The following is a 25,453-nucleotide window of genomic DNA, read 5'->3' as shown; positions in this document are numbered from 1 at the left end:
AACAATGGACCTCGTTTCTGCACACACACGTGATGGCACTCAAAGTTTTTAGGCCAATGCACGCCGGCTTCTTTCGCGCTCTTTTTGCACCCCTGGAAAATATTGCCCGCCCAAACAGGCTGGTCCAAGACTTCAGCTGTATTTTAGGTTATAAGCAAGCATGACCTAATCACATTAAACAAATGTCACGTGTTCTTTATTTACATTTATTTTCGCTTCAAAGTAAATAAAAAAATAGAAAGCAGTGTTTTGGACAGTACTGTACCTGGAAAAAATATGTTTTCAATAGAACTAGTAAGCCATAATATGATGAATGGGGATGACGCCAGCAACTGAAAATGTAAGGAAAACTTGAATTAGAATTGGTTCACGGAGAAAAATAACATTTTGTTTCTTGTGAAAATGTTCAGTAGGACCTATTGGAGTAGGATTTGTTGCGGTTAATGTGAAAATCATGCCACATAATTCAGTTTTCTTTTTACATCATTTTCAATAGAAACTTTTGAAAAGAGCTTTTATATTTACCTTGGTAAATATATCAATAACATGCTTCGTGAACTAAAAATGCAAAAGAAGGTCAATTGTTAGTCATTTGTTGGATTATTTTTAGACAAAAAGGATTATTTATTGTGGAAATTGTCAGTAGGACCTATTGGAGTAGGATTTTGTTGCGGTTAATGTGAAAATCATGCCACATAATTCAGCTTTTCCTTTTCATCATTTTACCAAGATTATTAGATTTTAAAAATAGTTTTAAAGCAAAATAAATAATTTTTCAATTCGGAACAAAAGTTTCAAGAACAGTGCTTATATTAATATTTACCTTTTCAATAGGAATCGGATTCCTTAACGAAGAAATGATGTGATAATCTGAAAAAGATAGAACAATTCCATTAGAAAGGCCACAGCAGGTTTTCGATTGATTTTAGTTGAAATACATTTCAGTAAGACCAATCTCGCATTCAACATGAGAAGTTTCAATTTCAGATAGGGGCGAAAGTTAATGCTCATCACTATAAGAACTTATTCTATTTTTTAAATTAATATTTACCTTTTTTTTTTAAATTAAATCCCCATCCTTGTTATTTAATAACTTTGTCCAGCAATCTGTAAAATAGATAGATAGAAATTGTGAGAAACGCATATACAAAAATGTGCATTCTTAAATTAAAAATAAATTTCAGTAAGACCAATCTCGCATTCAACATGAGAAGTTTCAATTTCAGATAGGGGCGAAAGTTAATGCTCATCATAGGAAAAAATTGGAATAAGAAATTAAAATGTTATCTTACCTTAAATAGCTTGCTGCTCACGGGAATGAGTTCATTGTTGTCATTCAGTCAAACTGCAAATATTTATGAAAGTTTTAATTAGTAAAATACAAAAAAGCTTCTTGAGCTTATAATTTTATTTATTTTCAGTAAGACCAATCTCGCATTCAACATGAGAAGTTTCAATTTCAGATAGGGGCGAAAGTTAATGCTCATCAGAAAACAAATTGCCAACAAATTTACGCAAATGGAAACTCACCTTGCGTGTAGTCTTTTATGGTCGTCGTGCTTTTAGTAGTTTTCCAAGCTATAAAAAATAATCAAAATTAATATCCATGTCGATAAAATCAACAAAAGTCTTAAGTAGCTCTACGCTTTCGGTTGCGTTATATTTTCAGTAAGACCAATCTCGCATTCAACATGAGAAGTTTCATTTTTCAGCTAGGGGCGAAAGTTATTGCTCATCAGATAACGCAAACGAAATTAGCACTTGAAGAAATTTTAAAATGTAATTTGAAACTCACCTTCCATTTGCGTAGACCTGCCTTTCTAACTGTAAAGCTAAAGAGAACTAAGAACTTGCAAAACTACCAAGACTTTCACAATAAAATGTACAATTTATTGCATTGCGAATGTCACTTAAATGCATTTGTAATTAGTATGCACTTCTACACATAAAAACACTCCTTAAACTTAACAGCTAGCAAATTGGTAGGTGTCTCTACATAAAAGCGTAGAGTTCTCTATAAAACCTAATCCTATAGAAACATTCGATTTCTATTCCTGAGCTTCATCTCTGTCCCTATCCTTATCCTTCTTCTTCTTCTTTTTCTTCTCCTTATCTACTGGCTCTGGCTCCTCCTCAGCAGCTGGGGCCTCCTCATCGCCCTTGTGCTTCTTTTTCTTCTTCTTTTTGTCCTTTGAAGGCGTCTCCTCGGAGGCTGTTTGCGCCGCCGGTCCCTCAACACTGGAGGTGCTCAACTTGCGCTGGATAAATAGTATTATTTAATAAAAGATTATCCGAAAAAAATCGATTTACAAAAGTTACCTTGCTGGGTTCACTGGAGCCATTGGAGGGAGAAACCTCTTGAGGAGCAGCCCCTGCTGGCTTCTTGGCACTGTAGTCCACGAAACCGGTCAGCCACTCCTTAGGTGTGTTCTCATTGGGCCGGCCGAACTTGTCCAGTTTGCCGGCGGCGATGAGGGCCTTCTTGGCTGACGCCTTGGGGCCCAATCCCCACTTGCGCGGATATGTGTCGCGTTCCATGATCACACGCTTGATCTTGGCAACCACACCATGGTCGCAGGACGACATGGTGGCTGTGGTCATGAGGGCGATAGCCAGGCAGATCGCCTCACCCTTGGTGGTGCAAATGACGATCTCCTGATCGATCTCAATGCCATCTTCGTAGCGCAGGACACCGGGCAACATAATCTTGGCACCATAGCAAACGGCATTTATCTGTGGAATAACGAGGCATTTAGTTGAGATCATAAACAAAATTTGGGAAGAGATGTCGACCGAATATTCTTTGTCGAGAACGCAGGATAAGAGCGCTGCCCAACATACACACATCAGAAGCTTTACTGTTCCCAATCATAGTCACAGGTGCTCGTGGGGATTGCAAGCACCTGCCGGCTTAATATCATGGGGTACAAGACATTGGAGCCCAAACTCACCGAACTGTCCTTCATGATGATGCGCTTGTGGTTGACCAGCAGACCCTCCAGCGGCTTGATCACTCGTCGCAGCATTGTCTCGTCCTTGTGGTTCTCGTACAGCCACATGGCGTCCAAAACATCGTGCATGGTCACCATGCCGTCGCGCTCAGACTGAATGCCCGAGCGGACTCGACGCAGCTCCAGCATCTGGCCACCGACGCCCAGAACGAGACCCAGATGGACGCACATGGTACGGATGTAGGAACCGGCTTCGCAACTAACCCAAAAAACACCTTAGCACGTGAGAAGGCGGAATTGGAGGAGAGAAAAAGACGAGGTTTTAACATGTACAATGTGCATTTGCGTGGTCTGGCAAATACTGGTGTTTCACTGGCATCGGCGGGCTGCATCCCTGCAGGAAAAAATAATCCAGCAGCGACGCACCAGCTCTGGAGGAGAGTGGATAAGTAAAACCTGACTTACCCATATTCCGGCTCTCATCGTAGTCCAACAGCTTGCTGTCGTAGACAGTACGCACTCGCAGTTGGCGCTTTACGGCCGAGATGAGAGGTGGTCGCTGGAAGAGGGCACCGCGCAGCTTCTCCAGACCCTGACGCACCTTGGCCACCGACTCCACGGCTCCGTGGAGCTTGAAGATGGCTACGTACTCTTTGCCAGCGCTCTGCTGGGACTTGACTAGTCGGGTGGCCCTGTCGATGCAGACAATCAGGCAGCCTGTTCGAAAAAAAAACGAAAAGCACGAGGCCACACATTGAGGTTAGGTTGGACGGTCGGGGGGAAAACACGCGGTACCACTTACCCGTGACTTTGGGGTCCAAAGTGCCCGAGTGGCCGGTCTTCTCTACCTTGAGGATCTTCTTGATCCAGGCCACCACCTCGTGGGAACTGGGGTTCGATGGCTTGTCGAGGTTGATGAAGCCCGTCTTCATGTACTCCTTGATGTCGCGGTTCAGGGGAGATGATCCGTGGGCCAAGGGAGTGTAGTGGTTGGAGCGGATGTTCAGCTTGTCGAAGTTCTTCAGGAGCAGCGGCCATTGCGAGGTGTCCAGCTCGGCGATCTTGGAGGAGGGCTTGATCTGGAAGTTGCCCTGCTTCTGCAGCGTGCCAATATCATCGCCGTCCAAGGGCTCCTCCTTGATCTTCTTCTTCTTCTTGCGTGCTTCTGCGGGCAGACAATCCGTAAACTTGGAGTCCCTTTTAATTCATCACTTTTCCGACTTACCCACGTCGGCCATTTTAACTGCGTTTGTCTGGGAAAACTACTGGTAGACGGAGAGGAACCTCCGCACGTGTTGCGCGCTGCGAGAAAATGGACGGGAAAACACGTGGAGCGCGCGGTCCATCGATAAGTTTGGTGATGGCCCGCGATGGTTTAGCCATGGGTTGCACAAAGGCAGTTATCGATATGTGAAAAATAATGTGATATTTGTTGTGGAGGTTTGTGAAATATCACCGTATTAAAATATTATATTAATTATTGTTTTAAATTAGATCAGTACGTACTGCTGTTATAAAAAGTCCTAAATTTTTATTTATCGAAAAATAATTTTTCTTTGAAAGTGTATTTATTTTGTAACAATTTTTGTTCAAAAATAACTATGTATATCACGATTACATACAAAAATTCATCAGATTGTTAATAAACTCCTGAACCCTACAATTAAAGGAAAAACAATTTTAAAGCCAATTATATATCAATGTGTGCCAGTTATTGGCAAGTAAACATAATTAAAATAATTATTGGTTTTCTGAAATGGAACCTCTGAAAATAAATAAATAAAAAACTAAACATAAATGTTACTCAAATTTCATTGATATAGTCTTTTTGTATAAGTCTTGTAACAACTAGGGTATACCCTAGTCTATTTAATTACTGAACTGTTGAATTTCGGGCAGCTTTATCAGCTGGTCCATACAAACTTTATTCAAAGGATTTACCAACTGTTACAATATAATTGAAAGTTCGTGGCAAATAAATAAAAATAGAGATGAGAAACAGTCCAAGGATTTTCGATTAACAACAAACCAACTTGTTGCAGCCCTAGAATCCAAGAACTGCTGTTCCTATCGATAGGTATCAGCTGTTGTCACGATTGCTGGTTCCAACCGGTTGTTTATTTTTATAGATTCTTAAATTAAAGTCCTGCAGGATCATGTCGAGGCGGGGACTACTACTTATGGGCCAGTGCATGCCCTGCATCAAGCAGAATGCCTCCAAGATCCGCATTCGCCGCATGGAACTGGACAAGAATCTGAATATGGTAGTCGAAACATATAAGAGCTCGCCTCGGGAGGTTCAACTCTCTTTTTATTACAGTACTTCAAAAAGGACGAGTTCTACTTTGCCCACGATCCGCAGAAGGTGTGCAAAACCGGGGATGTAGTCCTGATCAGGGAGCTGCCCGAGCGACTCACCCGTCTCATCACGCACAACGTGGAAAAGGTCGTCTATCCGTTGGGTGACATAACCGATCCGCTTACTGGAAAGAAGGTGGTCGTGGGCAAGTACCGCGAGGACATCGAGATGGCCAACCAGCTGTTCGGCAAGGCGGAGAAGGCCTTCGACTACGAGAAGGCTCCGCCACGAGGTCGCTTGGAGGGAACCAAGGACTTCACGCACGGGGAGACCTACATCAAGTACCACGAGGATGGCAAGGACCAGCCGTTCGCCGTATAGAAGACCTCAGGTCGTTTATCTGTTAAGTTTCCCATATGTTTGATAGTAAAGTGCATTAATTTGTCTTAGAATTTGCTTTAATTTATTTCTGAACTATCGAATAATACCCTCATAAAGTTTCATACTCATAATCCCAATATTTCGGCAGATATAAAATTGTTTTTATGGACCTGCCATACAAACTGGATTCTGTTTTCTCTTTCCTTAATTTTACGATTTCTCAAAAAATCCCTTTTTGATCGTCTAAAGAAGGTTTCTCCCTTAAATAGTTACCCACTAGTTTAAAAGGCCATAGACATCTGAGAATGCCATTCTTCCATCTTATAAGTATCCGATCGTTTGCTTTAACTTGCTCTATATTCAAGTTTTAAACTGTTATCTTTCAATTATAATTTTGTTTTGGTTACCTAGTGATTTTTCAACTTAAAACAAAAAGGGTTTATATATTGTTAATATTAAACTTGCCACCATATTAGTACCTTTCTTCCATTTTGACCACAAACCAGACATTGAAAGATAATTTAAAAGATTTCTCTACATATTTTATTTAAATGGTCGATAATTGTTTTGCATTTATTAATGATTTGTTTTTTACGTATAAATGTATTCATTTCAACTTCCGCTCGCTGATCAACAGTTTTTTGTTTATATCATTTTCGCATTTTTCTAATTTAAACGTGTTTTCCGGGTGCCAGGACGTATCCGCAACATTCAAACATGCAGTATACACACAGCAATGCGCATATTTTTGGAGTTCAGATTTGATCCGTGCCATAAATTAAGCTGTAAACTAATCACAATCTCTTACGATTCTAAAGTTGTACTGGAGTATGGGATTCGCCAGGTGAGCGTTGTCGTCGCATAGTTTTTGCTGCAACTAAAAGAGTTGAGGAATCGCTTGAGGCGTTTGAGTAAGTACAGAAAACCCACCTGCTCCAAGTCGTGGCTGGCGCGCAGCATAAAGTCCCGCAGAAAGTAGCCGCGGGCGGGAAGATCTAGGGAAAGACTCAGTTTGTTCTTGTCCCGCTTAAGGATCTTCACCCCGCTGGCGGACGTGGCCTCATCATTCTCGTCCAGCTGTGCGTTGGCACTGGGTTTGGCCTGATCCTCATCGGTACAGATGGACCACTGCAGCGGCTTGTTGGAGCTGTCGATGGGATTATGATTATTCTATCTATCTAAATACGGTTGTGATATGATCATTCAATGCTTTAATGATCCGGATCATATTGAATCATAGTCCTGAAGCCACCGAGTGGGTTATTATCTACTGTGATCCGAATCCTTTAAAACATTGGATTCAAAGGACTCATACATTGTAACTATAGTATTCTTTCAGAGTTCTATGATAGTAAAATCCCTCTAGGATAGTTTTCGAGTATTACTGAGCTGTTTTTATACCCTTGATGTAATAACCAACGAACCTCAAGTGGAGCTCCAGGCTACTGGCCTGCAGATAACGCGACACCGGGACTACATAGCTGACATTGAGGGAACTGCCCGAGGTGGGACAGAACTGCTCCACTTCGATGGTGTGATTGTACTGGGCGGCCAGCACGCAACTGGACACACTCCAGCAATCTAGCTGGAAGGGTGGTATTACAGTCTCATCCGTCTTTGGTCCCTGATCTTGGCCAGAGCCAGCCTGCACCAGGCGGTAGACGGGATCGTCCTTGGCTGTGATCAACGTCTCCGACTCCTGGGGGAACTTCTTCGCCAGGGCGTCAGTGCTGTGCGAGCTCTTGCCCAGCTGAGCCTCGAGGCCAGCCAAGGTCTCATTGCCAACCGAGGCAGCGGGCTGGGGCAGAGTCTCTTTGATGTCCGGATCCTGATCCTGCTCCTCCGCCGACTGCAGATCGTCCTCCACGTGCTGCTCCTTCACATTGGCATCCACATTATCCGGCTGGGGCTGAGTCGGTGGCAGTCCCTCGAAGCAAACGGACTGTGGGTGACAAAGCATGACTTGGTAGTTTGCATAAGGATCACTTTAGCCAATTCTTACCTGGCAATTATCGCTGACCGACTCGTCTCCATTGCACTCCGCCGGCTGTCCAACGAGCTCCGCCTTGAAGGTCTTCTGCCTGATCCAGTCCAGACTCCGCTGACTGGCCGATCGCCGACCCAGATTGGACTCTCTTAAGCCCGGTCCCTGGTACTCGTACACTCCGTATACTCCGGTGATGGGGTTGTCCACGGACTCGTTGGTGTTGCTCAGGTTCTGCAGGTCCAAGGCATCCGGGTTATCGCTGCTGTTTCTCAGCGGAAGAGCCGGTGGAGGTACGTCCAGAGCCTGGGCAAGCGGACTCGGTGCAGACTCAGTGCTCACCTTGTTGGTGGTCAGTGCCTGATTGGCCGTGGGTGGCGATACGGTCTTGTAGACGTGGGTATAAACGGTACCAGGGTTGAATTTTCGAATGGGATGGGCGGCAGCGGCTGGGGAATTGGAGTCATAGCCATCGGAGGCGGGACTGGCAATGGTGCCCACCACCACGATGTGCTCGTCCAGCTTCAGCTGCGACTGCTTCTGCTGGGCATCGATGTCGATGGAGTTGTTCTCGAAATCCTGGGGCAAGGGAATGGCCTGGGGTGGCTTCTCCGTGGAGGCCACCGTGTCGTTGAGGGCAGCGGGAGGAGGCGACTTCGCGGGTGTATTAGGAACCACATGGACTGGCGCAACGGCCAAGTGCAACTTTTGACCCGCTGCCTGACGCAGTACCTCCTGGGTGGGCGGCCACTTGCTCTTCTTGCTGTTGATGGTCTTGTTGCTAAATCGCGGCGCCGTCGTTGTGATGATACCGTGCTTCAGACTCGGCTGCTGCTGCTGGCTAGCGGACACCTGTGGCTTGGACAACACGGCGGCCAGGTCCTCCGGCTCCTCCGGACGGGATGTGCTAATGGCGGACGTCTTACTTGGCCTTATTCCGTGCGTCTTGTTCTTGAAGAGCGTGTGCAGGTTGTGGAAGTAGTGCCTATCCTCGTCGGTCAGGTGCGTTGACCCCGGTTCCGGACGGAAGAGCCCGTTGCTAAAGAGCTGGTAGCCGTCCATTTGCTGCTGCTTGTTGTGCTCCACGAAGTACAGCGTGGACACCGCCGCCAGGCTTTAATGGAAGGAAAAGGGGTATATTAAATCGGATATAATAATTTTTTTATTATGGGAACTAATATAACTTTAATTATAATAGATTAGAAATTAATAACACAAGTTTTTAAGAAATGAGACATGGGTAACCTTTTGTTAACTACTTTTACTTAACAGTTTTTAAAACTATCCAAAAAAAATAAACACCGAGAATTTTATTAAAAAACTTTTTATATCACTCTAAAAGAGATATTGAATAGATTCTTTAGTGAAAGATTCGGTATAGCCATAATATGTATTTAAGATATTATTAAATTATTACTATTATTTCATTAATATTATGGTTCAGGATCATAGTATTTCAAGGAGCTTACAAGATATGAAATGACTCTGAACAGTACCAAAAACCGAACCAGTTGATTACCTTAACAACCCTTCAGGATATATGTACTCCCAAGACCCTACTCACCAGGCTGCCATTACGATGATCAGCAGGAAGATGACGATCTGCAGGGATCGGCTGGAGCAGACCTCGTATCCGTCGCGCCGACTGCCGAAGGATTTGATGGCTCCTCGCTCCGGCAGGATGCAGCGCGGCTCCAGCAGGTCCTTGGCACGCAGTTGTTGGCTGTTTTGGCCAACGTTGGCACGTTCCAGGTGCTCGATGCGCGTCTCCAGCGAACAGGTCACCTTGCACAGCTCCTTGACGGCTCCGATGTTCTCCATTAGGATGCGGTCCTTTAATGGGAATACGTGATTGATAAAGGATTTGTTGGATTACAAGGATCCCAGGACATTGCCCACCTTGTTGACCAGCAGGAAGTTCTCGATGACGTTTCCATTGGGCAGCACCACGCTGCCAGCCTCTTGCACTGCATCCGGAATGACCTCGCGCACCTCCTGCGCAATCACGCCGGTGTCCTCGATCTCCCGGGTGTCGCTCTCCCGCCGGAGACCCGAGTGCACGGCAAACTCCGGCATGTAGCGGTAGCGCACTATCCGGATCTTCTGGAGATTTCGTAGCTGCACGGATGTGTCCAGCTCGCCGATCTCCTGCTTGGCGCGACTGTCGCTCGGCTGGACGATGTGGCCGGACACCTTGAGGTTGCCATGGACCACCAGACTCTCGTCCGGACGATCCGTGTTGATGCCCACGCGACCCGTATGAAACACCGATTCGGGGGTGAGGCCGCGTTGCCAGCACAGGTCCACGTCGGACTCAAACTGACCCGGATTCGAGGCTCGCACGATGATCTTCTCGCTGCCGTGGCTCACCACCGGAAAGTTCCCGGAATGGGTGTGCACATGGAGCCCCACGACCAGCTGGAAGAAGCGCTGCTCGGGATTGGGACGGCCCTTCTTGCGCATGTTGTTGTTCGTCGTCTCCGAAAAGTGCAGGCGTCCCACGGTGATCTTGCTGACGATGTGCTTCTGGAGATCGATGCTGTGGGAGGAGGGAGTTAGGATAGTTTGATTGGATTCCATTCTATATTTAATATATATGGAACTTTTTAAATATTCATAACGATTTTTAAAAACTTTTAAGTTAAAATAAACATTCTATTTGGGCTTTAAAATAAAGCTAACTATTTTGGTTGTTTTGAACTTCGTACGTTAACTTTTCACAAAGCACTTTCAAATATGCGGAATACCCCATATATTGTTCAACCGTTTTTTGTGGACTTCTGTGAACTACAAAGAACAATGAACTAGATCGCTAGTTCTGTCGAGAGCGGAGAGCGGTTAAGGGGAATCACAAAAAGTTGCGATCACGCTCATCAGAAAGTCAAATTTGTATTAGTTTAAGCATTCTGTTACTACATGTAATATTTGTATAATATATAAAGCAATAAAGAAAGAATTTGTTTATATTTATCGATTAAGATTTTACATATACGAACCCAAATGATTTGACTGAAATATATAAAATTCAAAAACTTTATTTGTTCGAAGAGCAACGAATTTGAGAAAAAATAAAAATAACGTATCCAAACGTACACTAACGATAATTAAATTGTTAATATATGTAGATTTGGATACGTTGATCTGTATTTATTTTTCTTCACAAATACAAATTTTAAAAACCTCATCTAAACATTTACTAAAATAGCATTGGCATTAAGTTAAACCATGTGTTGAAAAGCAAAAAGCCCTTTTCCATTCATTAATAATACTTTTTAGCCACGAAAACAAACATTTGCTTCGAGTTATAGAGTAATTTGACTTATGGAAGATCTCCAAACGCTACTGCTAGGCAGTTGTTTGAGTTAAGAAAGTCCTAGCTATGGAAGTCCCACTGTAAGCATGCACCTATGCATAAGGATCTACTCACGGTACGGGATAGAAGGCCTTCTTGGAGCGATCTGACTGGCTCTGCTCCACGCGGATCGTCTGGTTGGGCGCCTCGAACTTGACGCCGTAGAAATGCAAGTGGAAGGATTTGATTTTCTCGAAGCCGGACGGTGTCTTCACGAATTTGGCATCGCCCTGGAGGCGCGCATGGCAAGTAACCTGGAAGTGGTTCTTCTTCTGGCACACGTACGCGTCGTCCGAGACGCTGAAGTTGAAGCCCTTGTCCGCGTCCACGCGGTAGTAGATCACGGACAGCTCCTGCAGGCTCTGGTCGAACAGCTTGTGCCAGTTCTCCGGCTGAAATCCGTGGAACCGGATGCACTGGCCCCCCGCCGGGTCGCCAGCCTCGCTGCCAGATCCGGAGCCGGATCCCGAGCCTGAACCCGATCCGGTGGCCAAACCACCAGGCTGTCCATCGAGGCTGTTGTCCGTTTGGGAGTTTACGGCCGACAGGGCTGGCGACACGGAGGCGGAGCAGTGGGAGGGCGCCGGTGTGGGGGTGGCCAGGGAGTGATGGGAGGCGCGCAGGGGACTCATCTGCAGGCCCGCATCCACTTTGGGGGCAGTCGGAAAGTCCGGACAATCCAGCTGCGTGGACATCTTGCGCTTGCGCGACAACGAGTGCACGGGCGTCGAGGGAGCGGACACACGGTTGAGGGACAACTGGCTTGTCCCGATCACCTGGACACGATCCCCCAGTCCCAGGGCGGAGGTCAGAGTGCAGGTGGACAGGTTCTGATAGCTGCCGGACGAATACATTCCCGAACCGGCTCCTCCATTATCTTCGTAGTAGAGCATCTGGTTCTGGAGGATCGCATCCTGGTGCTGCTGCTGATGTGTTGCAAACTGCTGATCACTCAACTGGTGCTGGTGCATCTGCTGCTGTTGCTGCTGGCACAGCAGGTTGCCCGGATTTATGATGAGTCCGGATTCGTGCTTGATCCGAACATCGGCCTGCGGAGCCGTAAAGTGATGTTGCTGTTGCGGAGGGGAGGCATACTGGCTCAGGTCGGTCTGCAGCATGTTGGCCTGGTGCTGCATAGGCGGCAGACCTGGATAGATGAGCTCCCGCCCCTGCATCCCCATCCCATGACCCTCGCCCAGCGGACTGTAGGCAGGCTGCGAGTCCGGAGGACTCTCCGGGAGCTGCGGATGCACGTGGGTCTGGGCCTGCGTCGCCAAGGGCGTACTGCCCACGCGACCGGCGCTACTCAATTGGGCATCCAGGCCGTTCATGGGCGGCGTGTGCGGCGACTCCATGTGGGAGTGGACTCCTCCTCCGCCGGACAGGTGGCCATTGTGGCCTAGTTGGATGCTGTCGTCGAAGGCTCCTTGCACCAAGAGATCCAGATTGTCTATGCCATCGCTATTATTTATTTCATCCAGATCCTGGGGAGCTGGAAGTAAACAAGGCAGAATGATTAGTTCAAGGTCTTTTTTATATATTATTAAATAATCTAACGAAGGGGAGTGCATATTTAACAGAATTTATGGGATAAATCCCAATTCCAAACTCCTTCTTAATTTAATCTATACAAAGCAAAATATCTAAAGGTCTTAAAGGCTTAAAAATTTATTTTAAAAAGTTCCCATTTTGTTATAACTTTAAAAGCGATGTTTATTTCTATAAAATTTCCGTGAACAGAAGCGAGAAGGCCTAAAGGGCTTATGAGATCTCGAGTAACTAGGCCTGTTCTATGGAAATATACAAATTTAATATACCCATTTCCCCAGCTACGTAATTAAAAAGTAAACATTGATATCCAATATTGAAATGTAGGCAAACAATTTTTTATTATCTTTCGAAGTAGACCAAAGTCCGGGAATCTCGAGCTACCCAGACTGCAAATCAATATACCATGAAAACATTTCACTTATTGGGAAATTAAATATGGCACGTTTCTGTGGGGGCGTTTACCATACCCGGAGATAATTATAGTTGAATATAAAAAAAAATATTCGGATTCGGGGCACTGAGAATAGGGAGCAACCCGCTGATAAGCCCTGAAATTCCTGCTCTGTTTGATCGATACTTGGCCAAATAATTTGTTGACGTGCCAAATGTAAATTGTTGTGTAATTTATGCAGTTCCTTGCTAGGGGGATTATGCTTAACCAGCACATTTACCATTAAGAGTCTTGGGATAGTCCATAGTTAATCGGTCGATGGTCCACGGGAGTTCAGGGAGTCACGTCAGCAGGACTCCAAAACTTTACGACCTGGCCCAATCGAATCCAAAGCGCACTGATGGCCAAGTTAGCTGGCTGCCAGCATCCATGGAAACGAGATGGAGTTTCGATTCGTACATAAGTAAGTGAGTAACTCCCCCCGATTTCGATGCATTCTGCTGCTGGCGCTACGTTGCATCTGAGAAAACAATTATCTAACGCACGTATGAGCGAGCATACGGTTGATGCACTCTTCACAACTCGCTGAGCAGTGAAAATGCCTCGAAAACAACAAGTAAAAACTAATAATCAAACTATAAAACCAACTCAGATCGGCATGGTTACCAACCGAAAGCGCCGATGAAAACGAAACCTAATTGCTTGGAATAAATATAAAACTAAGAGCCCTCAAATCACCGAAGCCCCAGCAGCAGATCATCGGTTTTCAGGGTCTTAAATCGCAGCCACTGTTTATGCAATTGTTCTCTGATAAATATTTTTACAAATGCTCTCGTAGCACTCCGCATCCCCCTGCTTATTCACTGAAAAACTGTTTTCACAATCTCAAAACTTGGTAGGTTGTTAGAAATTTGCAAATCTTTCTTATTTAGTTAGTCACTCGAACACGAAAGACCGCGCGATACGTCGGATATGGACAGGAAATATTCGAGCACTGACTGCGGCCAGCAAATTCATAACCGGAGTGCAAATATTTGGGCTTCCGTCCCCCGAAGTAGGGTTTATTGATCAAACAACCTGCTCCTTTCGTGTGCCGCACAAGTGGCATGCAAATCCCAGTCAGGCCGACTCGGAGCGAAATTGTATAGAAATATATTAAACGATTCCAGCTATCATATATCCTGATTGTCTCATTCTCGGTCTGCCCGCGTCTGTGTGGGTGTACGAGATGCAGAACCTCAGAACTGAAGGATCTACAGCCAGTCCGTTTCAAATACCCTTGCTACCATATAGAACTAGTTAAGAGGGTCTAGTAATTTTAAAAAAGGGTCCAAATATTTTACCTCTTATATCCTTGCGATACGTCTACATTAGATACAAGCAGTAGATACAAGAAAAGTTATATAATAGTAGTACAAGGTATATAAAAGTCGAGGCACTCGATGATATTGTTTGTTATTTACGAAAACAAATTATGAATACATTTTGATAATTTGTGGAATATGAAGACAATAAATACTTTTATAGAAGAGCGCACTTGATTGCGAACCGGATACAAAACCCCCATATCTTTCGCAAACCAAATTTCAGAAAAATCTCTCAGTTCTGAATGAAAGATTTAAAAACAAACAAAGAATAAACAAAATGTTCCACATATTTTAGCAAGTTTACTCGGAAACACAATTGGAATTCTGTGTCACCGCCGGAATTTTGCATCCGGAGAAGTTTGTGAAACCCTTGAAAAAGAACGACATTTAGAAGGAAGGTTATTTGACTTTAATAATGTTGTTTATAGATGTGGAGACTATACTGCATACTGTTACTAATGTTCGTACTAATATTGAGCCATTTTGGGTAAGAGTATTTGATAGCCACGAATTTAGCCCCTCCCCCTGTTATATCTATTTTCGGTAGCCACTTTGGTTGTCAATGACGAGGAGAGCAGGGCCAGCCTTCGACGGGGCCACTGCAAGGACCCCATTTGAATTCGAATTGGTTATCCTTGCCGAATAAACTAATATGCACAGAAACACTTGGGGTAATTGAATGGATTTGCATTGCCAGTGGATTTCGGCTGGTTTCTACTTACAGAGTTCGAAGAAATCAAGGTCCATATTCGAGTCACTTCAGAGGCATCCTGTCTACGTGTCTACAGCATGACTGGTGACTGGTGATCGGTCTATAAGAAATCAGAGAGATGTGCCCATAAGATGACGACCTTGTCTCATCAAATTTCAAGTGCCATCGAGGCAACTGTGATGGAGATGTTGAAATTAAAATAAACAAATGATTAACCTTATCAGGCAACCACTAAGTAGAACAAACCGTCTAAGATTTCATTGCTCAGAAAATAAATGAAAAAACAGGTTTCCTGCTATATCTTCATACTTGTTGCTTATATTTCTGGATAAAAGAAAGTTTATTATTTAAATGGGTTTTTTTCCCCTTTTTATTCAGCGATAAGTATATTTTTAGAAAGGAATTTCGTCACAAGTTGCCTTTTTCAAATCTTATTTTTAATTTACACAGGAAGTGGCACGTTTTTAATTGCCTAGACTTGAAACTAATTTATAATTTAAGTTTGGCTCTTAAAAGCGGAAATTCCAAGAGTTCTCATAATTTTAGGGTTTGATAAATAATGGAAAATAAAAAATTGTTTTGTTTTTGAATTTAAAAAAATATTTAAAAATTTATATCAAATCAAAATGGCCGCTTGAACTCAAATATAAGATTATCAATTTAAAGACTGAATGATATTAAGCTGGAGAAGCATGTTACTTTTTTTACAATATTCATTTGATTAAAAAACAAAGATTAATTGCAATTTTATTTAACAGGCGGCATTGTAATCCTTGAACCTCTAAAATCAAACACCTTGCAACTTTTACCTTGCCAAAAGCACACTCTTTCACTGTGCCTCATATTAAAATATACAGAATGAAGTCTGATATGGAAATATATTTATGTTTCACATCTCCTCAAGCCCAAAATGATGCAAATTTAGCGAAACACGGAAAATATTCCTTTAAGTTGAAAAAGTAAATAAAGATGCGCACTAAACTAAGTAAACAGTAGTTATTCGATGAAAAATATTGGCGCATGTGCTCATTTATGTATTCAGACTTCATATATGTGATGTCTGGCATCGAAAGAACGCAAAAAAAACCAGAGCTCGATAAGTAATTCGCGATTTCAACGGAACTTTGCGACGTCTGAGAAGAAGCTTTAGCTTCATCCGCCTTCAAGCAACAGATAAAGCCACCAAACGACACGATTTCATTTTAATCCAATGTGCAGCAGCAACTTATTTGCATTTGCATCGAAGTCAACACGTGACTCTCGACTTAAAGTGAATAAAAGTAACATAAACGACACTGAGTCGAGTAATTTGGCAATGGAGTGGACTTTCTGCACAGATAAGCCAAAATGTATGCTACGAAAGGTGTTTTGGCACACGCGACGTATGCGCAATATCGAGGGATATGCGTAATTTGATCTAAATTCGATATTTTCGAGTGGTTTTTGGGTTTTGTAATACTTCGCAGCCAGCCTTGGTTCGATTTTAACTCTACCCCTATACGATGCCACTAGTGCAGATCACTGAAAATGGTTTACGGAGCCAGACTTTGCCTTCATGTTGTGACAAAGCTGTTTTTCGCAATGATTTTGATTGAATTAACGCCTTGGCTTTCGTATGTGTATACTTTTCATATATATATTTCTCCAGGGGCTGTTTGCCCGTCGGATAAAGAATGCTTCCTCCTATAATAATATAATGAAATTCTCAAGTGATTTGATTTAGTCGGTAGTCGGCGGCAGGGCAACTAAAAATAAACACAACCAAAAACCAGACTGACGATCGTGACTCGAGTTTCACTTGAAGATGGCAGAAAATTGAAATGAAAAAAAAGAAGATGAAACCTGTAGTTGTCCGTCGATTGATTAGTTGTTCGCAGTTTCTATTACGGAGTCGGAAGTTGATGTCTTGGGTTTTGCAGGGCGCTTGACTTCATCTTTGGCACGGCTTTAACCTCATCCTTGAGGTTGATTTTTTGTTTGTTTCGGGGCTTTGGCTTCGACATTCGTCAATTGGCTGGCTCATCATGCCGAGGCATTTAGCGTTTTATTAGCATTTCAATAAACCCAAATTTAAATCAAAATCCATATCCATATCCACTGAGACCATACTGATACTGTACGACATCTAGCGCTCTCAAATGGCGTGCGGCGGTTCAAAAAACACGATTGCACGTAAGCAACGATGGAAATTGAGCCATAAATATGAATAAATTGTATTTTGTTTTTGTGCTAATTGCCGCTGGCATGGGATTCACTCGGCCAACAAGTCAATTATGGCCAGTACCTAACTCTTGGGCAAAAATCTGTGGCATACGAACCCATGACTTTAATTTGACCAGGTTGCCCAGCCCAAAACCCAGTTTATCCGACAGATTATCAAGATGTTTTGGCAAAGGCGTCAGTAATCAAGGGAATTAGCACCCACTGCCTAACTATATGGCCAAATATCGGAGCAGTGATCGGGCCCGAAAACATATATTTCACCAGATCCATGGACTGTGTTTAAGATCCCTAGACGGAAGTGCGTCATTATGAATATGACTCAAGGAGAGATAAAATACTTGTCGAAAATGCCGAAAAGTGTGTTCGGCAACTTTTAGGATTTCATTTGGATTGCAAATTTAACGGATGTGAGAAAAGAAAGTCGGGGCTTGGCCAGGAATGGAATATTCCATTTGTTATTGATCGCATATTTAGCATCTCTTGCGATTCCAGTTAAACGGATCCAAGACCCCTCCCCCGCCCATTAGCGCCAAAATAAACTATGCTAAACAGCTTTCAGAGCTTCTTCTTAGCCATCTAGATTGTTATTTATAAGTGGCGTATAACGCCGCGCGTTTTTGCCAGACTTTTTTTTTTCTGATTTTGTTTCACGGCTTTTACATATCTTTGCCGCTACTTTCGGGATCACGGGGGCCTTATAGAGGGGGTGCTGTTTCTTTCACTGTTTTTTTTTTCTCTGTTTTCTGTTACTGTTGCTGGTGCTCGAAAAGCAAACCAACCGGTTGACTTTTATGTCTTGGCCCGATGCTGTTGTGAGCGTCTTTTTGGGCTATGGGACACGTTTTTGCTGCTTGCCTTTATTTTACTTGATCTTTTTTGTGTGTTTTTGCGCTTGGCACAGGTTGTGACGAAGATGAAGTCGAAGATCGAAGTAATCTTCGGGTTCCGAGAGCATAACGATCGAACTAACTAATGAAATGAAGACGTGCACTTGGCGACGGCAGAAACAACAAATCCCAAGCTCACGCAAATAAAAAACAAATAAATAAAGCAGAAATGAAAAAAAAAAACCCCTTATTTGCCTCATTCTTATTGTTGTTTTGACTGAATGAGAGGTGAGCTATACGCTATTTGATTTTCCCACTTTTATTTAGTGGGAGGCTGGGCCCATTGTCTCTTCACAGAGTGATTCTTTACAGATTTGACAAGATTCGGGGTTACGTATACGCCGCACTGGCTGCCAACACACTTTCGCTAAGCCACTCGTTTCGCACATGTTTAACTGGATTTATTATACAGAATTTGCGTAATTTCCAGTTGTTCACTTCTAGCATGACTATTTAGTATTGGTTTAAACATTTGATCACTGCACGGGGGCGGGTTTTTCGGATTTTCCCCGGCTCTTCGTTAATAAAGAGATCTTGGTTTAACTAAAGTCGCCTTTAAATTAGTCGCACTCACACACACACATTCGTACGTCGTCACTTACACATGAATCGCCGTTACTTTGATTGTTTACGAATTTGTTGCTTTATTGTCGTTTTATAGTTGGTTTTTATGCCCGTATACTCGATGCAACTGTTAAGATCGCGCCTTACTAAAAAAAACCCTGCCTTTCGCCGCTTCTCTCGTTTCTCCCCGATTAACCGCGACTTTTCAACCGCGGAGCGAATATATCCAAGTCGGTTGGAAGGCGAATCTCGACTAACCGATAGCTCGCCGCGCTCAGTTCCCGTTCCACGCTCCGATTTGGAATCGGATTCTCTCGAAAGAAAACCGATCTCTGGTCGTTCAAGCGCGGCTTCGAGGGTGGGGTTGCCACTGCGCTTGCAGGTCGGTGCAGTAACGGTATCGTTTCTGGAGCAATCGAAAATTCAAAAATCATCTAGTATAGGAATCGGAAAATTCAGATTATATTTTATAACCTGTTAAAAAAAGTGATATGTATCCTTATATTCAAGAAATAAGGTCTTAAGGTCTTAAAAAATGTTGTTATACCTTAAATATTAATATAAATAAAAAAAAAAAAACAAGTTGGGTTTAAATTTTAATTTTTAGCCTTGAAATAAATAGAATACACCTGTTATTATACCATATTTTAAATAACGTAACTAATCTGGTTAATCTTGATTAATTTCCTAGGTGTAGGTCTACCAATTTTTTTAAAGAAATAATAAACCTCAACAATTAATAATATATTAATTTAATATCCCCTCATTGACATTTTTTAAAAGTCCAAATAAATTAAAATAATATGATTTTCTTATCAAAATAATTTTCAGGCGGGTAACACGGTTATATGGCTGGCGCTTGAAAGGTTTATATACTTGTCATTGCTATTTATCAAATGCCATTAATTAAAAGTTATAATTTATTTTTGAAAACGCTAATAAAAATTGCAATTTAACATACAATTCTAATAGCTCTTCGCTTTAATCAGACCGAGTAAGAACCCTACCAGTTAGGAGTACTCTGTGGCCTTCTTGCTCGACGGGATCCACCACGACAGGCTGGTTTTCGGACGCCAAGTGGAGCGGCAACCCTGGATAAAGCGCTCTCGCGGATTCTCTCGCGGCGAGAATTGATAAATCGCAGCCAGCGTTTGTTAAGAAAAAATGTAAATTAAATTATAACTAGCGGCGGCAACAATGGGCTTAAGTAAAACCCGGCCCCTGTGCTTAGTGCACCAGCTCTCACGCAATTAGCGTACTGCCCGGGTCCCTCGGTCCGCGATTCTCTCCGGGATCGGGCTGCTGCTCGGATCTCACCCCTCCGCACTTGGGCTCCCCCTCCTTCTTTTCATCTGGCGGGTGTCGCTGTAATGATATGTGCGCTGATCAGCGCTTCCAACTTAACGTCGCTTAATGGAGTTGTTGTTCTTGCTGGAAGGCCCATTTTAGGTGGCTTCGCAGATTGAATTAATCCGCTGATTTATGTAAATTACACTAATTCGGATTACTCAATTGGTTATTCAATATTCATGGTCTGGCAGGGCAAGAACGGTTTTGTTTGCTCAAATGGTCTTCTGCATGTTGAATTTTTGGTTGATACTAAACTAAAACATGAGTCACATGATTGAGAAATTCCCGACTAGCGTAACTAATGTGCATCCCAGCCAAAGAACCGAGGCTAGCGTATCTAATAACCATCGAAATAAATACGTTTTACGTTCTGTGTAACACATTGGGGATCCTATCTACACATCCTCATTATATTTGTAGTGTTGGATTTTGAGCTAACAATTTGAAGCAACATAAGTACATTTAAACTTGAAACATTTTGGTTTTAGGCCACGTCGTATGCCTTCGCGAGCTTATCCAAGTCCACCGAGTTTTTGATGGGCCAGTTCTTGATGACATTGAAAATAGACGTTACCACTGAAAGAGGTAAAGTAATGAGTAGAGTAAATAAAATCCAATAAGGAAAAATCGTTTTTGCAGCTTACTTTTCTTTTCCTCTGCTGACATGAGCATGGCCAAAATGGAAAACTCGTCATTTTTGCTGACCTCTAGAAGGACAGCCGCCGTGGTTGGCTCCTTATTTGGTACATAGTAGTCCTGAACAGTGTGCAGCAAGTCTGCAAACGTATCCGAATCGAAGCCTGCTCCCAGGATCTTGCACAGGTTCGACACTTCAATCGACTTTAGATACTGGTATTTCTGAGGAGCACTTAACTCCTTCCAGGTGACATGGAACTGGGCTGTGCCTGTGGGGGCAGGCGGTAAGGCGCGCTGAAAATATAGGTTTAGTCTAGCCCGGCTTCTTTTTATAAGTGTACTCACCTCAGTTGTACTGGCTGGCATTTCTATCTCTTTTAAATTATTTTCAATCTTTTCAGTTTGACTGGTTTTGAGTATTTCCGCCTTGACTTCTGTGCTCGGTTGTTGGGTGGTCTTTGGTAAAGAGACGGGACTCTGAACTTTGGGAACCTCGACTGCCGGTTTTTTGGCTGGACTTGGTTCGATTTTCTTATCGGCTTCTGGCTTACTTATTAAGTCCTTCTTTGTTTCCTTGGATGACTCCTCGACTAAAGATGCTTTGGGTGGACTCTGTTTGGTTTCCTTCTTTGCTTCTTTGATGGCCTCAACAATTGGCTCAGCTTTGGGTGGAGTTGGTTGCACTGGCTTCTGCTTAACATCAGTCTTCTTTACCTCTTCGAAAGAGCCACAATTACTATTGAATATCTTATCTATGTCCTCATCTGAGATGCGTAATTTGTTGGTGTCATCGCTGGTGCCACGAGGAGAAACCACATCCACAATGGGTACACGGCGCATTGCCTTCTTGGAGCGCTTGTAAACAGGCTTGTCCAATGGCAAGATGTCGATCACACCAGGACGATCGGGTGTGAAGTTTGGTCCGCTTTTGGTAGCTGTAAGTATGTTGATTAACATTAGATATTGGGTAAGTTTTAAGTAAATAACCATTAAATTGATATAAAATAGAAAACAAGCAATGGCTCAACCATGTTTACCATTCTTGCGCAGGCGTTCGTTGATCCTGGCCAGGCTCTTCTTGGCTTCGATGTTCTTGGGCTCGATGGCCAGCACAGTGGTGCAATCCTTGAGGGCTTCCATGTTGTTGCCCAGGGATTCGTTGGCCTGCATTCGCCGGTAATAGGCTTTCACGCAGAGTTTATCAAGCGCAATAGCGGTCTCGCAATCGTCAACGCAGAGTTCGAAACTGTAAGGACACAAACGATTTAGTTAGGAAAGTTCTAGAATGTTTTGCGCAGACCTACCGGTCCTGCTTCAAGTAGCACAAGGCCCTGTTTATGTAGAATATAGGATCGTGCGGATAGACGGCAATGGCCGTAGAGTAGGCGATGATGGCCTTTTCGTACTCCGCCTGCTTGACATAGGTGTTACCGCGATCCTTCATGTCGTTGGCCTTCTTGTGCTGCTGGGCCACAGGATCTACGGGCAGATCTTGCTTCTCCGTCGGCGTGCTGGCCGCAGAGGATGAGGGGCTGTCTCTCTGGGGCTTCTCAGACTTGCCATGACTGCGCACCGGCAGATCCTGCAGGAAAAGCATGGTTTTTCTAAGGTTTAACATGCAATTCAAAGCACTTACCTTATTGGCGGCAGATGACTTTGGCGCTTTCTGGAGCTCCTTCTCCTTATTCTTGATATCCTGCTCCCACGAATACAGGTCCTTCACGGAGTTCTCGTACTCCTTTGCATTCTGGCGCACCTGGCGCTGCAATTCGAATGCCTTTTCTTGCCCACTCATGCTGGTTTCTTTGTCAAATTGGCCAAACGAAATATTAAAATCCACTAGTTCCAAACAAATAAATTATCGAAGGCCAAGCCGTGCCGACTGCTCATATAAACCTATCGATATGCACCTCATAGAGATGCGAAACTAGCCATTTTTAGGCGTTACAAAAACGAACTAAAAAGTAATAATAAATTAAACAAACATAAATAATAAATAAAAACAAAACACAATAAAAAAAATCATATCATGGGACATGTTTCGAGGAGCCGCATTCCGCCAGCCGGTGCAACTTCGCGGAATTGCTTCCCGTACTCTGGAAAGGAAAGTTTGTATATTCTGTAAATATTTGTTCATCTATTAAATTTTTATACGAGATACCATACCCCGTTCCTCGCATATTACCTGGCCCTCTTCCATTCGCACACGTCCCTAAACAACCACCTGGACACCCGGGGTCCAGAGGAACAACATCTTTGAGTGAACACAACCAGTCTCAGGCAATACACTAACCATGTAGAAATTAAAAAGTCATACATTTGTAACATCATATCACTACATTTATTTAATATCTAATAGAACATCTTTATTTCCAGGGCTGCTCCAGAGCGAAGGCATTTGAGTACAACGCACTCTTGCGTTATATTACAGCTCAACACAAAAGTATAATTAATAAAAAATATTGACAGTATTTTTATTTTTTGTTTTACTCATTAGATAATTTGGCTACCTCGGTACCCCTCAATGTACTCGAGCAGAAGAAGGGTTTTTGGGAAAATCTCCCACTCCTCGGTCAAAGTGTCCGCATCGAGCGGACCTTTTGACGGCATTAAGGACTCCAGTCCAGTTTTTCATTTCTTCCCAGTAAGCTCCAGGGTGTCGTTCGACATACAATGGGGAACGAACTCTTCGACTCCACTAGTATCGAAAAATCTTCGGACGGCAGCCTCCATCGGATGCAGCTGGGCCAGACTCTGCTCCAAAATGTCATCTGCCGTCCTGAAGCGAGCATTCATCCCATCCATCTCTTCTCGAAGACACCGCCTGATATCGACGAAAGTCCTTGGATAGGACGACCGCCCAAAAGCGGACCTTCTTTACCCGCTCCATGGTCCTGTTTCGAACGCCATGGTGTCTCGGGAAACCACTGGAGCATGTGGCTTATGTCCCACAAGCGTGGGGCCGTCCACCTGCCCATCGCGAAGCTGTTCATGGAGCAGCCGTCCGAAATGAAGGCCACCGTGTACTGAAGCATGTTGTCATGTTCCAATCTCTCCAACACCTAGTTGAAGTTGTGTTAAACAGCTTAATATAAGAATCTTTTGTCCTACCATTTTTGGAAAAAACTCGACAGCTTTGCGGGAAAACAGCTATAAATAGCTCAATTTCGTACACCCGCAACTTGTGAACTACTAAAAATACAGGCTACGATCTACTAAATAAATGCACTTTCTAAACTTTTTAATCCAATGGTTCCGTTTCTGGATTAAACGGCTTTTTATTAATCTTTTAAACGCCCCACAATGTAAAGCAATTTTTTTAAAAACTGTGGCTTTGATTTTGATTAAATTTTTTCAGAACACTCTTTAGATGATCCCAAATCTGTCCATACCGTGCATTTTGGAACATTTTCTGTGAGCGCAGCAGTAAACAAAATTGTGGGGACACGATTTTTCAAATGAAACATTAAAAGGCCTCGGATGTGCTCCAAATCAACCTATCTATCTTTCTACACAACTGCATATCAGATGTTTCGATTTGGTCCCCAAATAGCGGGAAAATTTAAAAAAGTGCCCCCATGTTCCAGATTCCACCATTCCACTTTTGTTGACGGACATAGACCTGCCAATCTATTTTGACGGCCAGTGTTGCCAGACTGGCTGGAAGTTAAAAAGCCCAGAATCGCATCAGCTGTTTTGTGTTATAAATTTGTTTTGATAAACTTCGGTTCAAAATTATGGTTTTAGTCTACACAATTCATTAGGTTACAATGCTGAGGTTGTGTCTACCCTCGCGAGCTGGAGTATCAAGTTCCGGTTCCTTTGGGCGTAAGTAAGGACTCGCCGTTTATAGTGTTGTTATATAAAGTAAATATTTTCCCACTGCGTAGTTTTTCCCAGGAGAAATTCAAAAAACCAGAAACGCACTATGAAGTTTTGAATGTACGCAACGACTGCAGCACCCGAGAAGTTCGCAATGCCTTTGTGCAGCTCTCCAAGTTGGTGGGTACTTTTGGGATCACCCAAAGCGTTGGTTAAAACCACCCTTTCTTTCAGTATCATCCAGATGTCAAGAGCAATGCTGTGAGTCCCGAGAGAACGGCGCGATTTGTTCAGATCTCCGAGGCCTATAGAACCCTGATAAAACCGCAGAGGCGCCGGGACTACGATGACAGCCTGCTGTGGCAGCCACCTCGCTCGGATCGCAGTCCCGTGGGCGAAACAGTCAATCCCGGCCAGGCTTGGGATGTCAGACCCAACTATGATCCCAACCCAGGACCGTACTATGGCATTCGCGGTCTCAAGAGGGTCTCCAACTGGCAGGTGGCCCTAGTTCTATTGGCCCTGGGCGTTTTTGGTGCCGTTTTCGGCTTTACCTCAGTCAGGTGAGTGTGCAGGTCACGCATTTCGACTGAAGAAACCACTAAAAACCAACCCAAACAGGACCTCCTTTCAACTGACTCGCCAGGTCCAGGACGAAATCTCCGCAGAAGCGAATTCCCACCATGCCGCCGTTGTGGCCGACGCCCAGAAGTACGGCAACGAGGAGCAAGTGCGTCGCATGGTGGACCGCATGTCCAGGAGTCCTTTGAACCAATCATCGGCTAAATAACCCATCTCTACCTTTCTTTTGGTCAAATTAAACGTGAAAGCAGACGGATATGTATATTTGATACTTTTGTTTCGGTTCAAGGCGAAGCAAACGACAATGTGTTTTGCCAAGATTAAACAATTTTGCCGGCCTTCGCAGGCGACTTTCAAACTGTGCAAACAAACTGGGCGACTACTTAAGCACTCCGGCCGCA

At 43.7% G+C, this 25,453-nt stretch overlaps 5 protein-coding genes, 1 long non-coding RNA gene and 5 other non-coding genes across 17 annotated transcripts; 2 read left to right on the top strand and 9 right to left on the bottom strand.

Annotated features, from left to right (window-relative positions):
• Positions 1-190: 190 nt before the first annotated feature.
• LOC119548983 lies at positions 191-1,518 on the bottom strand. Its single transcript, XR_005219373.1, has 3 exons — positions 1,293-1,518; positions 1,052-1,107; positions 191-870 (listed from the first exon to the last, which is right to left on the bottom strand). It is a non-coding gene; the product is annotated as an uncharacterized LOC119548983 (long non-coding RNA).
• LOC119552330 lies at positions 933-1,021 on the bottom strand. The gene has a single exon (XR_005219663.1). It is a non-coding gene; the product is annotated as a small nucleolar RNA Me28S-Gm1083 (small nucleolar RNA).
• LOC119552331 lies at positions 1,172-1,260 on the bottom strand. The gene has a single exon (XR_005219664.1). It is a non-coding gene; the product is annotated as a small nucleolar RNA Me28S-Gm1083 (small nucleolar RNA).
• Positions 1,409-1,496, bottom strand: LOC119552328. The gene has a single exon (XR_005219661.1). It is a non-coding gene; the product is annotated as a small nucleolar RNA Me28S-Gm1083 (small nucleolar RNA).
• Positions 1,519-1,656: 138 nt separating the features above from the next.
• On the bottom strand, positions 1,657-1,745 carry LOC119552329. The gene has a single exon (XR_005219662.1). It is a non-coding gene; the product is annotated as a small nucleolar RNA Me28S-Gm1083 (small nucleolar RNA).
• A 123-nt stretch (positions 1,746-1,868) lies between these two features.
• Positions 1,869-4,313, bottom strand: LOC119548982 (H/ACA ribonucleoprotein complex subunit 4). Of its 3 annotated transcripts, XM_037856579.1 has the most exons (6): positions 4,177-4,313; positions 3,754-4,116; positions 3,417-3,668; positions 2,952-3,226; positions 2,320-2,733; positions 1,869-2,258 (listed from the first exon to the last, which is right to left on the bottom strand). In XM_037856579.1, the coding sequence occupies exons 1-6, from the start codon at positions 4,187-4,189 to the stop codon at positions 2,049-2,051; spliced, it is 1,527 nt and encodes a 508-aa protein (XP_037712507.1). In that variant the 5' UTR covers positions 4,190-4,313; the 3' UTR covers positions 1,869-2,048. The 3 variants fall into 3 exon arrangements, with proteins under 3 accessions (XP_037712507.1, XP_037712508.1, XP_037712509.1); XM_037856580.1 differs by lacking the exons at positions 3,754-4,116; positions 4,177-4,313 and having other exon boundaries at positions 2,952-3,210; positions 3,417-3,558; XM_037856581.1 differs by lacking the exons at positions 1,869-2,258; positions 2,320-2,733 and having other exon boundaries at positions 2,954-3,210.
• Positions 2,787-2,926, bottom strand: LOC119552322. The gene has a single exon (XR_005219656.1). It is a non-coding gene; the product is annotated as a small nucleolar RNA snoR639/H1 (small nucleolar RNA).
• A 706-nt stretch (positions 4,314-5,019) lies between the features above and the next one.
• On the top strand, positions 5,020-5,702 carry LOC119549924 (28S ribosomal protein S17, mitochondrial). Its single transcript, XM_037858260.1, has 2 exons — positions 5,020-5,215; positions 5,272-5,702. The coding sequence occupies exons 1-2, from the start codon at positions 5,108-5,110 to the stop codon at positions 5,629-5,631; spliced, it is 468 nt and encodes a 155-aa protein (XP_037714188.1). The 5' UTR covers positions 5,020-5,107; the 3' UTR covers positions 5,632-5,702.
• Positions 5,703-6,151: 449 nt separating this feature from the next.
• Positions 6,152-18,902, bottom strand: LOC119549923. 5 transcript variants are annotated; one of them, XM_037858255.1, is made up of 9 exons: positions 18,701-18,902; positions 14,999-15,088; positions 11,043-12,459; positions 9,515-10,154; positions 9,180-9,448; positions 7,634-8,729; positions 7,056-7,573; positions 6,562-6,778; positions 6,152-6,508 (listed from the first exon to the last, which is right to left on the bottom strand). In XM_037858255.1, exons 2-9 carry the CDS (start codon positions 15,021-15,023, stop codon positions 6,422-6,424), a joined length of 4,269 nt encoding a protein of 1,422 aa, XP_037714183.1. In that variant the 5' UTR covers positions 15,024-15,088; positions 18,701-18,902; the 3' UTR covers positions 6,152-6,421. The 5 variants fall into 5 exon arrangements, with proteins under 5 accessions (XP_037714183.1, XP_037714185.1, XP_037714187.1 ...); XM_037858257.1 differs by having other exon boundaries at positions 6,152-6,502; XM_037858259.1 differs by lacking the exon at positions 14,999-15,088.
• Positions 18,903-20,380: 1,478 nt separating this feature from the next.
• On the bottom strand, positions 20,381-22,509 carry LOC119551854 (RNA polymerase II-associated protein 3). Its single transcript, XM_037861431.1, has 6 exons — positions 22,285-22,509; positions 21,953-22,230; positions 21,686-21,894; positions 20,994-21,583; positions 20,657-20,942; positions 20,381-20,588 (listed from the first exon to the last, which is right to left on the bottom strand). Exons 1-6 carry the CDS (start codon positions 22,441-22,443, stop codon positions 20,497-20,499), a joined length of 1,614 nt encoding a protein of 537 aa, XP_037717359.1. The 5' UTR covers positions 22,444-22,509; the 3' UTR covers positions 20,381-20,496.
• A 1,808-nt stretch (positions 22,510-24,317) lies between these two features.
• LOC119549697 (dnaJ-like protein 60) lies at positions 24,318-25,319 on the top strand. Its single transcript, XM_037857920.1, has 4 exons — positions 24,318-24,480; positions 24,539-24,650; positions 24,705-25,033; positions 25,092-25,319. Exons 1-4 carry the CDS (start codon positions 24,419-24,421, stop codon positions 25,258-25,260), a joined length of 672 nt encoding a protein of 223 aa, XP_037713848.1. The 5' UTR covers positions 24,318-24,418; the 3' UTR covers positions 25,261-25,319.
• The last annotated feature ends 134 nt before the right edge of the window (positions 25,320-25,453 follow it).

Source organism: Drosophila subpulchrella, chromosome 2R, assembly GCF_014743375.2.
Source record: "Drosophila subpulchrella strain 33 F10 #4 breed RU33 chromosome 2R, RU_Dsub_v1.1 Primary Assembly, whole genome shotgun sequence".
NCBI lineage: Eukaryota > Metazoa > Arthropoda > Insecta > Diptera > Drosophilidae > Drosophila > Drosophila subpulchrella.
This window is presented reverse-complemented; position numbering and strand designations above follow the sequence as displayed.

Bases quoted from the DNA above. Each gene is read 5' to 3' on its own strand.
- LOC119548982 (XM_037856579.1), bottom strand. The intron at 3,669-3,753 runs GTAAGTGGTACC...TTTTTCGAACAG, and splicing joins TTTGGACCCCAAAGTCACGG to GCTGCCTGATTGTCTGCATC. The intron at 3,227-3,416 runs GTAAGTCAGGTT...TCACGTGCTAAG, and splicing joins CGATGAGAGCCGGAATATGG to GTGTTTTTTGGGTTAGTTGC.
- LOC119549924 (XM_037858260.1), top strand. From the start codon at position 5,108: ATGTCGAGGCGGGGACTACTACTTATGGGCCAGTGCATGCCCTGCATC. The intron at 5,216-5,271 runs GTAGTCGAAACA...TTTTTATTACAG, and splicing joins TGGACAAGAATCTGAATATG to TACTTCAAAAAGGACGAGTT.
- LOC119551854 (XM_037861431.1), bottom strand. From the start codon at position 22,443: ATGAGTGGGCAAGAAAAGGCATTCGAATTGCAGCGCCAGGTGCGCCAG. The intron at 22,231-22,284 runs GTAAGTGCTTTG...CTTTTCCTGCAG, and splicing joins AGTCATCTGCCGCCAATAAG to GATCTGCCGGTGCGCAGTCA. The intron at 20,943-20,993 runs GTGAGTACACTT...CTATATTTTCAG, and splicing joins TGCCAGCCAGTACAACTGAG to CGCGCCTTACCGCCTGCCCC.
- LOC119549923 (XM_037858255.1), bottom strand. From the start codon at position 15,023: ATGGACCTTGATTTCTTCGAACTCT. The intron at 9,449-9,514 runs GTGGGCAATGTC...TTCCCATTAAAG, and splicing joins ACTTCCTGCTGGTCAACAAG to GACCGCATCCTAATGGAGAA. The intron at 6,779-7,055 runs GTTCGTTGGTTA...TCCCATCGACAG, and splicing joins AGCCTGGAGCTCCACTTGAG to CTCCAACAAGCCGCTGCAGT.
- LOC119549697 (XM_037857920.1), top strand. From the start codon at position 24,419: ATGCTGAGGTTGTGTCTACCCTCGCGAGCTGGAGTATCAAGTTCCGGT. The intron at 24,651-24,704 runs GTGGGTACTTTT...CCTTTCTTTCAG, and splicing joins TTGTGCAGCTCTCCAAGTTG to TATCATCCAGATGTCAAGAG. The intron at 25,034-25,091 runs GTGAGTGTGCAG...CAACCCAAACAG, and splicing joins TTCGGCTTTACCTCAGTCAG to GACCTCCTTTCAACTGACTC.